General features: G+C 47.8%; 1 protein-coding gene across 1 annotated transcript in view; it reads left to right on the plus strand.

Moving 5' to 3' along the window:
- LOC141114264 (centrosomal protein of 112 kDa-like) overlaps positions 1-9847 on the plus strand; it is a gene marked incomplete at its 5' end in the record, with an annotated part of 269004 nt that extends 259157 nt beyond the window's left edge. Inside the window, 2 exon segments of the mRNA XM_073607849.1 lie at positions 9439-9669; positions 9782-9847. Coding sequence (XP_073463950.1) covers positions 9439-9669; positions 9782-9847 — 297 coding nt within the window.
- Between the last annotated feature and the right edge of the window lie 2654 nt (positions 9848-12501).

The following is a 12501-nucleotide window of genomic DNA, read 5'->3' on the forward strand; positions in this document are numbered from 1 at the left end:
GTCACTATACTCTAGATGACATCTGATGTCACTTCCTCTGTGTTTCATTCTGGAGATTGGCTGTGTAGACCTGGTCACTATACTCTAGATGAGATCCCACCAGTGATGTCATTTCCTCTCTGTATCCTCTGATGATATACTGTATAGAACCCATCACTCTACTTTAGATGAGATCTGATGTAATTTCTTCTTTGTTTTCTCCTGAAGGTCTACCGCACATGTGTCAAATACAAGGCCCACAGGCTGAATGCACTGCAATTCCCCCCAGGCCAGTTCATGTGGTCCTCACACCCAGGGCTTTTTTTTTTTTTTTTTAGCCGGAACGTGGTGGAACTCAGTCCGGCTCTCGATTTCCGCTCCCCACTCACCACTGTTGCTTGTAGACAGAAGCCATCTGTATTTACAAGGACAGCTTTCATATGAGCGGCTCTCACAGATCTCTGCCTGCCCTGCACTCACAGGGGGGACAAGGGAGTTGCAGTGCAGGTGCAGTGTGGCCATAGGTGGGATGGGGCATCATGTAATAGGCTGCATTGTGATCCCTGTCTGTGCCTGGATGCACAGATGCCAACCAATGATCTCGCTGCAAGTGAGAGAGAGGCAGAGCTGTCTACACTGCCAGGAGGTGCTAGAATTGGGCTGGGTATTTTTTCCAAAGGTAAGATATGAGGAATCTTTCGGGGGTTGAGGACTATGGAGGTAGGTGTGTGCAGAGGTGGGGGATGGGGGAGAGTGTTCATAGGTCAGAGCTGAGGAGGGGTGGAGGTGAGATGTGGACAGCCTGTGAAAGACAGCTGAACCCTGCCCACTGTGCATCCCTAAAACCCGCACTTTGTACATAGCCCACTCCTTAAACCTGCACTCTGTACGTTGCACACCCCTAAACTCTGCACTCTATACATAGGGCACCCCTGAACCCTGCACTCTGTGCATGGGACACCCCTAAACTCTGCACTGTGTCCGTAGCTTACCCCTGAACCCTGCACTCGGTACGTAGCACACCCTTGAACGCCTACAATGCATCCAGAAAGTATTCACAGCGCTTCACTTTTTCCACATTTTGTTAAGTTACAGCCTTTTTCCAAAATGGATTAAATTAATTATTTTCATCACAATTCTACAAACAGTCCCCCATAATGACAACGTAAAAGAAGTTTGTTTGAAATCTTAGCAAATTTATTAAAAATAAAAAAACAATAAGAAAATCTCATGTACATAAGTATCACAGGCTCCTCCCATGTACATAAGTATCACAGGCTCCTCCCATGTACATAAGTATCACAGGCTCCTCCCATGTACATAAGTATCACAGGCTCCTCCCATGTACCTAAGTATCACAGGCTCCTCCCATGTACATAAGTATCACAGGCTCCTCCCATGTACCTATGTATCACAGACTCCTCCCATGTACAGAAGTATCACAGCCTTTGCTCAATACTTTGGTGAAGCTCATTTGGCACCAATTACAGCCTAAAGTCTTTTTGAGTATGATGCTACAAGCTTGGCACTCCTATTTTTGGGCAGTTTCTGCCATTCTTCTTTGCAGGACCTCTCAAGCTCCATCAGGTTGGATGGGGAGTGACGGTGCACAGCCATTTTCAGATCTCTCCAGAGATGTTCAATCGGGTTTAAGTCTGGGCTCTGGCTGGACCACACGAGGACATTCATAGAGTTATCTCGTAGCCACTGCTTATCTTAGCTGTGTGCTTAGGGTCGTTGTCCTGTTGGAAGATAAACCTTCACCCCAGTCTGAAGTCCAGAGCACTCTGGTTTTCATCAAGGATGTCCCCCAATTCCTGCTGCTGAAAACCATCCCCACATCATGATGTTGCCACCACCATGCTTCACTGTAGGGATGGTATTGGCCAGGTTATGAGCGGTGCCTGGTTTCCTCCAGACATGATGCTTGCTATTCAGGCCAAAGTGATCAATCTTTGTTTCATCAGACCGGAGAATTTTGTTTCTCATGGTCTGAGAGTCCTTCAGGTGCCTTGCAAACTCCAGACGGGCTGTCATGTGCCTTTTACTGAGGAGTGTCTTTCGTCTGGCGCCTCTACCATACAGGTCTGATTGGTGGAGTTCTGCAGAGATGGTTGTTCTTCTGGAAGGTTTGGAAGGTTCTCCTCTCTCTACAGAGAAACGCTGAAGCTCTGTCAGAGTAACTATTGGGTTCTTGGTCACCTCCCCGACTCAGGCCTTTTTCCCCCCAATCGCTTAGTTTTGCCGGGCACCTCGCTCTAGGAAGAGTCCTGGTGGTTCCAAATTTCTACCATTTATGGATGATGGAGGCCACTGTTCTCATTAGGACCTTCAATGCTGCAGAAATGTTTCTGTACCCTTCCCCCGATCTGTGCCTCCATACAATCCTGTCTTGGAGGTCTACAGACAATTCCTTGGACTTCATGGCTTGGTTTGTGCTCTGACATGCACTGTTACCTGTGCCTTAAATAGACAGGTGTGTGCCTTTCCAAATCATGTCCAGTCAACTGAATTTACCACAGGTGGACTCCAATCGAATTTTAGAAACATCTCAAGGATGATCAGTGGAAACAAGATGGACCTGAGCTCAATCTTGTCATGACAAAGGCTGTGATACGTATGTACATATGAGTTTTTTTTTTTTCGTTTTTTTATTTTGAATAAATTTGCAAAGAATTCAAACAAACTTCTTTCACGTTGTCATTATGGGGGATTGTTTTCAGAATTTTGAGGGAAATAATGAATTTAATCCATTTTGGAATTGAGAAAAAAGCCCTGGATACATTTATAAAGTCTTATAGATACAACCGGCTCTTTGGTGGCAACCATAATGTTGATGCAGCCTGCAATGAAATTGAGTTTGACACTTCTGGTCTACTGTATGGAGCCGGTCGCTATACTTTAGATGGGAACTGATGTCACTTCCTCTGTGTTTAATTCTGGAGATAGGTTGTATAGACCTGGTCACTATACTCTAGAAGGGATCTCACCAGTGATGTCACTTCCTCTGTGTTTAATTCTGGAGATAGGTTGTATAGACCTGGTCACTATACTCTAGATGGGATCTCACCAGTGATGTCACTTCCTCTGTGTTTAATTCTGGAGATAGGTTGTATAGACCTGGTCACTATACTCTACATGGGATCTCACCAGTGATGTCACTTCCTCTGTGTTTAATTCTGGAGATAGGTTGTATAGACCTGGTCACTATACTCTACATGGGATCTCACCAGTGATGTCACTTCCTCTGTGTTTAATTCTAAGGATAGGTTGTATAGACCTGGTCACTATACTCTAGGTGGGATCTCACCAGTGATGTCACTTCCTCTGTGTTTAATTCTGGAGATAGGTTGTATAGACCTGGTCACTATACTCTAGATGGGATCTCACCAGTGATGTCACTTCCTCTGTGTTTAATTCTGGAGATAGGTTGTATAGACCTGGTCACTATACTCTAGGTGGGATCTCACCAGTGATGTCACTTCCTCTGTGTTTAATTCTGGAGATAGGTTGTATAGACCTGGTCACTATACTCTAGATGGGATCTCACCAGTGATGTCACTTCCTCTGTGTTTAATTCTGGAGATAGGTTGTATAGACCTGGTCACTATACTCTACATGGGATCTCACCAGTGATGTCACTTCTCTCGGTTTTTTCCTGGAGGTCCTCCATGTTTCCACAAATATCTCCGCTCCAGTAATGACATTCTGCTCTGTAAGTATGACAGACCGGCTATAATAATCTCTTCACCTCCAGATATGGATTTAGAAAATGGGTTTAATAATAGATTAACTTTGTCTGACTGGCTGCAATTAGTGGAACGTTGAGACAATTGGGGGATTTAATCATAATCCCAGTGGGGAGTTATTAGTTCCTTTGTGCTTCAGTAATTGTTGGCATTTTAGTGACATTAAGAAAAGCGCATTTCTGTACGGAGGTGTCGGGTCCCGTGTTCACCGACTGCCATCTCAGAGATAATTCTTTGCTGTATGGCCGGGACACGTACAGAGATGTCAGAGAGTTCATCGTGTGGTGACATGATTGGGTTTTACTACCTGGGAATTCAGTGATGTGTGCCGAGAGGGATGGATTGCAAGCTCTTCTAGGGCCTCAATAATAATGTGCGAACAGAACGATGACACCCTGACACTTGGGGGTCCAGAACAATGACTCCCTGACACTTGGGGGTCCAGAACAATGACACCCTGACACTTGGGGGTCCAGAACAATGACACACTGACACTTGGGGGTCCCAGAACAATGACACCCTGACACTTGGGGGTCCAGAACAATGACACACTGACACTTGGGGGTCCCAGAACAATGACACACTGACACTTAGGGGTCCTGAACAATGACACCCTGACACTTGGGGGTCCAGAACAATGACTCCCTGACACTTGTGGATCCAGAACAATGACACACTGACACTTGGAGGACCCAGAACAATGACACACTGACACTTGGGGGTCCAGAACAATGACACACTGACACTTGGGGGTACAGAACAATGACACGCTGACACTTGGGGATCCAGAACAATGACACGCTGACACTTGGGGGTCCAGAACAATGACACACTGACACTTGGGGGTCCCAGAACAATGACACCCTGACACTTGGGGGTCCAGAACAATGACACACTGACACTTGGAGGACCCAGAACAATGACACACTGACACTTGGGGGTCCAGAACAATGACACACTGACACTTGGGGGTCCCAGAACAATGACACACTGACACTTGGGGGTCCAGAACAATGACACACTGACACTTGGAGGACCCAGAACAATGACACACTGACACTTGGGGGTCCCAGAACAATGACACACTGACACGTGGAGACCCAAAACAATGACACACTGACACTTGGAGGACCCAGAACAATGACACACTGACACTTGGGGGTCCAGAACAATGACACACTGACACTTGGGGGTCCCAGAACAATGACACACTGACACTTGGGGGTCCAGAACAATGACACACTGACACTTGGAGGACCCAGAACAATGACACACTGACACTTGGGGGTCCAGAACAATGACACACTGACACTTGGGGGTCCAGAACAATGACACACTGACACTTGGAGGACCCAGAACAATGACACACTGACACTTGGGGGTCCCAGAACAATGACACACTGACACTTGGAGACCCAGAACAATGACACCCTGACACTTGGAGACCCAGAACAATGACACCCTGACACTTGGAGACCCAGAACAATGACACACTGACACTTGGAGACCCAGAACAATGACACCCTGACACTTGGAGACCCAGAACAATGACACCCTGACACTTGGAGACCCAGAACAATGACACCCTGACACTTGGAGACCCAGAACAATGACACCCTGACACTTGGAGACCCAGAACAATGACACCCTGACACTTGGAGACCCAGAACAATGATACACTGACACTTGGAGACCCAGAACAATGACACCCTGACACTTGGAGACCCAGAACAATGACACCCTGACACTTGGGGGTCCAGAACAATGACAACCTGACACTTGGGGGTCCAGAACAATGACACCCTGACACTGGGGGTCCCAGAACAATGACACCCTGACACTTAGGGGACCCAAAACAATGACTTGAGGGTCTCAGAACAGTGACAAGTTTCTAAGCCCCTAGAAGCTCTTACAATTTTACGGTTCTAAGGACCCCCCCAAACGGGACATCTACAAAAACATGAGGCCTGTGTACAGCTGGATCTGGTATTTTGGGTCCTTGGCGTACAAGGGAACTCATTTGGGAAGAGTCCCGGGGGCTGTAGGGTCCTCTCTCATGGTGGTTGTTGTGTTTTTGCCCCTTCACTGTAGTCAGGCAGATTTGAGCTGCCCCTCATCCTCCTGATAGTCACTGCCATGGCATGGAGGAGAGGCTGCCCTGCACCTCCTTCCAGAGATCATGTGACCAGAGGTGGGTGATTCCCACCATTACCAAAGCCCATTTTCTTTTCCCTTTAAGGACAAGTACAAAAACATGGAGGAACCGGTAAAATGGCGAGGCCTGGCCTTGTTATTGGCTACTCCTCGCCGTATTTCCTGTCCTTTGCCCGCCCCGTGATAATTTGGCAGCGTCAATTTGCAAGTCAGCGAATAGTTGTATCCTCCAGCCGGAGAGGGTGACGTGGGCGTCCGCAGAGCGGAGATGAAGGGGTTAACGGCGAGCTGTTTTCCTCCAATAACGGAGTCTTGTAATCAAAGCGTGTTATTCTTTCCTCTCCGGCATTCTTTGGATGCTCTTCCAGCTCTGAACACACTTTGATGTTTGCTTTCCTAAGGAAACTTTTATAGCTTTACATAAAAAGAGAAAGAGAAGGAGAGGAGCCTGCGGAGGAGAGAACGGGGCCACTGTGTGTGTGTGCGCCATTCTGTGTGTGTTTATTTATTTATTACAGGTACTTATATAGCGCCATCAATTTACACATATATTCACATCAGTCCCTGCCCACAGGAGCTTACAATCTAAGGTCCCTAACTCACATTCATACATACACATATTGGGGCAATTTAGAGATGTATAATAATACTGTGTGACTGTGGGGGAGGGGGCATTAGAGTGTAAGCTCCTCTGTACAGAGACTGATATGACTGGCTCAGTGATCCACTGCGGTATATGTCAGGGCTATATAAATGAATAATGATAATAGTGTGTGACTGTGGGGGGAGGGGACATTAGAGTGTAAGCTCCTCTGTACAGAGACTGATGTGACTGTGGGGGGAGGGGACATTAGAGTGTAAGCTCCTCTGTATAGAGACTGATGTGACTGTGGGGGGAGGGGACATTAGAGTGTAAGCTCCTCTGTATAGAGACTGATGTGACTGTGGGGGAGGGGACATTAGAGTGTAAGCTCCTCTGTATAGAGACTGATGTGTGGGGGGAGGGGACATTAGAGTGTAAGCTCCTCTGTACAGAGACTGATGTGACTGTGGGGGAGGGGACATTAGAGTGTAAGCTCCTGTGGTACAGAGACTGATGTGACTGTGGGGGAGGGGGCATTAGAGTGTAAGCTCCTCTGTACAGAGACTGATGTGACTGTGGGGGGGGGGGGGACATTAGAGTGTAAGCTCCTCTGTATAGAGACTGATGTGACTGTGGGGGAGGGGACATTAGAGTGTAAGCTCCTCTGTATAGAGACTGATGTGACTGTGGGGGGAGGGGACATTAGAGTGTAAGCTCCTCTGTATAGAGACTGATGTGACTGTGGGGGGAGGGGACATTAGAGTGTAAGCTCCTCTGTATAGAGACTGATGTGACTGTGGGGGGAGGGGACATTAGAGTGTAAGCTCCTCTGTACACAGACTGATGTGACTGTGGGGGGAGGGGACATTAGAGTGTAAGCTCCTCTGTACACAGACTGATGTGACTGTGGGGGAGGGGACATTAGAGTGTAAGCTCCTGTGGTACAGAGACTGATGTGACTGTGGGGGAGGGGGCATTAGAGTGTAAGCTCCTCTGTACAGAGACTGATGTGACTGTGGGGGGGGGGGGGACATTAGAGTGTAAGCTCCTCTGTATAGAGACTGATGTGACTGTGGGGGAGGGGACATTAGAGTGTAAGCTCCTCTGTATAGAGACTGATGTGACTGTGGGGGGAGGGGACATTAGAGTGTAAGCTCCTCTGTATAGAGACTGATGTGACTGTGGGGGGAGGGGACATTAGAGTGTAAGCTCCTCTGTATAGAGACTGATGTGACTGTGGGGGGAGGGGACATTAGAGTGTAAGCTCCTCTGTACACAGACTGATGTGACTGTGGGTGGAGGGGACATTAGAGTGTAAGCTCCTCTGTATAGAGACTGATGTGTGGGGGAGGGGGCATTAGAGTGTAAGCTCCTCTGTATAGAGACTGATGTGACTGTGGGGGAGGGGGCATTAGAGTGTAAGCTCCTCTGTATAGAGACTGATGTGACTGTGGGGGGAGGGGACATTAGAGTGTAAGCTCCTCTGTATAGAGACTGATGTGACTGTGGGGGAGGGGACATTAGAGTGTAAGCTCCTCTGTATAGAGACTGATGTGACTGTGGGGGAGGGGACATTAGAGTGTAAGCTCCTCTGTACAGAGACTGATGTGACTGTGGGGGGAGGGGACATTAGAGTGTAAGCTCCTCTGTATAGAGACTGATGTGACTGTGGGGGGAGGGGACATTAGAGTGTAAGCTCCTCTGTATAGAGACTGATGTGACTGTGGGGGAGGTGACATTAGAGTGTAAGCTCCTCTGTACAGAGACTGATGTGACTGTGGGGGGAGGGGACATTAGAGTGTAAGCTCCTCTGTACAGAGACTGATGTGACTGTGGGGGAGGGGACATTAGAGTGTAAGCTCCTCTGTATAGAGACTGATGTGACTGTGGGTGGAGGGGACATTAGAGTGTAAGCTCCTCTGTATAGAGACTGATGTGTGGGGGAGGGGGCATTAGAGTGTAAGCTCCTCTGTATAGAGACTGATGTGACTGTGGGGGAGGGGACATTAGAGTGTAAGCTCCTCTGTACAGAGACTGATGTGACTGTGGGGGAGGGGACATTAGAGTGTAAGCTCCTCTGTATAGAGACTGATGTGACTGTGGGGGGAGGGGACATTAGAGTGTAAGCTCCTCTGTACAGAGACTGATGTGACTGTGGGGGAGGGGACATTAGAGTGTAAGCTCCTCTGTACAGAGACTGATGTGACTGTGGGGGAGGGGACATTAGAGTGTAAGCTCCTCTGTACAGAGACTGATGTGACTGTGGGGGAGGGGACATTAGAGTGTAAGCTCCTCTGTACAGAGACTGATGTGACTGTGGGGGAGGGGACATTAGAGTGTAAGCTCCTCTGTACAGAGACTGATGTGACTGGCTCAGTGCTCTCTGTACAGCACTGCGGTATATGTCAGAGCTATATAAATGTATAATAATAGGACATTATAATAATAGGACATTAGAGTGTAAGCTCCTCTGTACAGAGACTGATGTGACTGGCTCAGTGTTCTCTGTACAGCACTGCGGTATATGTCAGAGCTATATGAAGAGGTGATTGTAGGGAGGACAGTAGGTGATGTTGCGGTGGGGTTGTAGATCAGCACATTGATATTGGCTCACACAGAATATACAAGTGTTGTGTGTAGTTGGCCCTCAGGCTGTTTATGTCGGGCTATTGATTGCTCCCTTGTTATGAATGCAGATTGTGGTCTGTGTGGACATACATGTACACTGCTGATTGGGTTCTCTCTGAGCTCCGTCCAGGAGGCCTGGTAGACAGCCATACTGATCAATGAAATGACTTTATCTTTGGCTGAGGAGAAAAGGGGGATTGGGGCATAAGAATGAGGGGGTAAAGGATTACGGGGTAGGGAAGATAAGTATTGGGAATGTAGCTGGAAGTGTCCTGCCCCCCCTCTCAGCTATTAGTACAACCCATTGGGGTCTTCTGTCATCTGACCTCATTCTCTCCTCTACAGACCATCTCGGAGTTGGAGGCCCAGGTCTACAAGCTGAAGGAGGAGCTGATCCAGGTAAATGCTCAGCGCAAACAGCAGCTCCTGGAGCTGGGACACCTGCGGGAGGAGGAGAGGCAGAGGACGGCTCAGGAACATCAGATGGCACTCAGCAAACTGAGAAAGGAGATGGAGACCACCAGGATGGAGCTTCAGAAGAAACACACCGCTCAGACCCAGGAGGCCCTGGAGAAGGTGAGACCCTCCATACACACAGCTCATCCTTTCTCTTCCTTAGGACTGCCTGTAAATCCTTGCTGGTGGTTTTGCCCTTGGCAGTCACCTGGTCTGATCTATGCCTGTTTAGGTTGTGTCTGGGGACAGCACTCACTGTGGGTCATTCCTTTTCTTCTTCTTCAAGTTTCTCTTTTAGGCCTTGTTTACACTTGCTGCAATATGTGGCACTGGACACGTTTTTTTAAAGTGCTTTGAATGACTATCAAAGCTCCTGTCACTCAATAAATGGGGACCTTACAGTCCTGGTCACAGTTTGCTTCACTTCAAATAATATCCTCCATGTCATTTTCTTGGTGTGTCAAAGCGTCTCCAAGGCCTCCATAGAAGTCTATGACAACGCTCGCTAACAGCACCTGAAGCTTCTGAGATGCTTTTATTCAGCGTTAGCTTCACTTTGTTTTGGAGATATTGCAGGTATGAGATATCCCAGGATGCACTGGGAAACGAGTGAACCAGAAAGACGTCATCAGCAGTCACCTCCAGTTCATGTGTAGGTATTCTGGGAGTGTCTGGTGCAGATGTCACATCTGGTGTGCAGCGTAGAGCAGCAGGGAGGTGAGCGGGGTCCGGACTGGAACAGAGCAACTAGCAGACGGCACACGTGGTGCTCAACATGGGATCGCTATAGCAGAAGATTAGTAAGGAAGGAAGAGAGAACTGAGAAGCTAAGGATCAGCAGTGTGGGGGGACCCGAGCAGGAGAAACTAGCAGATGTCACACGTGGTGAGCACTGTGGGAGCAATATAGCAGGTGGTGAGCGGGGACCGAAGAGAGTGGAGGATCAGCATAGCTGGGAGTTAGTACTGAGTGGGGGATCAGCAGAGCTGGGGGTTACTACTGAGTGGGGGATCAGCAGAGCTGGGGGTTACTACTGAGTGGGGGATCAGCAGAGCTGGGGGTTACTACTGAGCAGAGGATCTGTTGAACGATGGTACTAATGAGCTAGGGATCTGCTAAACAGGGGTACTAATGAGCAGGGGATATGCTAAACAGGGGGTATCAATGGCCCCCCTTTAAAACAAATAAAAAATCAGCACACATGGGGCATTTACCAAACTTCATTAAAACTTCAAAACAGTATCACAGAAGCATCAAAAACACATCAAAAAAGCACGTTGAAGCAGTAGGCGCTTTAATGTGTGTTAAAGATGAAGCAAGTATTAATGAGTCCTAAAAAACTGCTGGGGCTCTTCGGTGATTCAAAGCTTTCTGCTCCATAGACTTCAATGGAGAGCTGAGGGCTGTGTGGGCCGGAGCCCTTATCTGAGATCATCCATACTAGATAGACTGGCTATGGGAGTCCTGCCATAGAGCTTAAAGCTAGCTGTGCCTTGACCATTCCAAACAAATGTTTTGCTTTAAACCCCGCCCCCCAACAGAGTAGCATATGTGACTCACTCATGTGACCGTGATTGGCCAATCAGCACTGTCACTCCAGGAGCACATAGCCCTGTGTGAACTATGGCTTCAGCGACTGTAGCCTACAACCAGATTCTTCTTCCCTGATGGGGTGGTGTGGGAGAGGGAGGAAGGTGAATACAGATCTGCAGAGGTCTACATGAAAGAGAACCTGTTGCTTTGTACTTCATGGATGAAACACAAGTTTACTTTAATTGGTATTTAAATTGTAATAAACAACCATTGCAGGTTGGCTGGTCTCTGATAAGGGCTCATAAATCACAGAGACCTGTGCCATGGAAGTCAAGGCTGAACTCCAGTTTTCATGGATCTTACCACCTGCCCTAACATTGCAAGTCCATGTTTTGACATCCTGGGATTCATGGTTGGCTCAGCTCAGGAACATATGATGGGTTCCTCAGATCCACTAAACCAATCCAATTACTAGCAGAGAGGACCATGTTAATATACTACAAGGAACGTCCTCAGTCCTCAGGGGGTGGTAGACGGACCAGTTTCAGTAGCAGATGGTCAGTAGACTAGCATATGTATCCTAGAAAGAAGAAAATTAAAGAGAAGAGGTAAAGGGGGAAATGCTTCGGGGGGCAGGGAATATAGTTTAGAGGGAATGGGGTTGGGGGGAGGAAGGGGGTTCCGGGTGTTAAGCACCTTATGGTGCTTCGAGATAGACCATCACAGGTCCAGTAGACGGTGGTCAAAGTCCTTTGGGAGAAATGTCGTAAACCAAGGCTCCCACACTCAGTGAAATTGGGTTTCGGTATTTTGGAGTTGTGCTCTTAGCTTTTCATTGCTCATGGTCCAGTGGACTGGAAATGTAGGGATGGAACCCAGGGGCCTTACAATAGAGGGATTGTAGTTGGATAAAACGGTTATAAATGATATTTCCATCAAACAATGGAGGGGAATTTTGGCCTCCAAAAATAGGCTGCGCTGGGCTGTACAGAGCTTATCATACTCCCTGTATATATCATTGGGTATTGAGGGTGTATGGGGAATATGGAGGGTGTGTGAGAGCATATAGGGGATGAATGGGGTGTATGGAGAAAGTATAGAGGATGTATAGAGCAGTGTTGCTCAACTCCAGTCCTCAAGGCGCTCCAACAGGTCATGTTTTCAGGATTTCCCTCAGATGAAACAGCTGTGGTAATTACTAAGGCAGTGAAACTGATCAAATCATCTGTGCAAAATAATGAAGAGCCTGAAAACATGACCTGTTATGGCGCCTTGAGGACTGGAGTTGAGAAACACTGGTATAGAGCATATGGAGGGTGTATAGGGGAAAATTGGGTCATATTTGGAGGCATATAGGGGTTGTATGAGGGCATATAGAGGGTATATGAAGGGTGTATAGTGGATGAACGGGACATCTGA

Source organism: Aquarana catesbeiana, linkage group LG12, assembly GCF_042186555.1.
Source record: "Aquarana catesbeiana isolate 2022-GZ linkage group LG12, ASM4218655v1, whole genome shotgun sequence".
In the NCBI taxonomy this organism is placed as follows: Eukaryota; Metazoa; Chordata; class Amphibia; order Anura; family Ranidae; genus Aquarana; species Aquarana catesbeiana.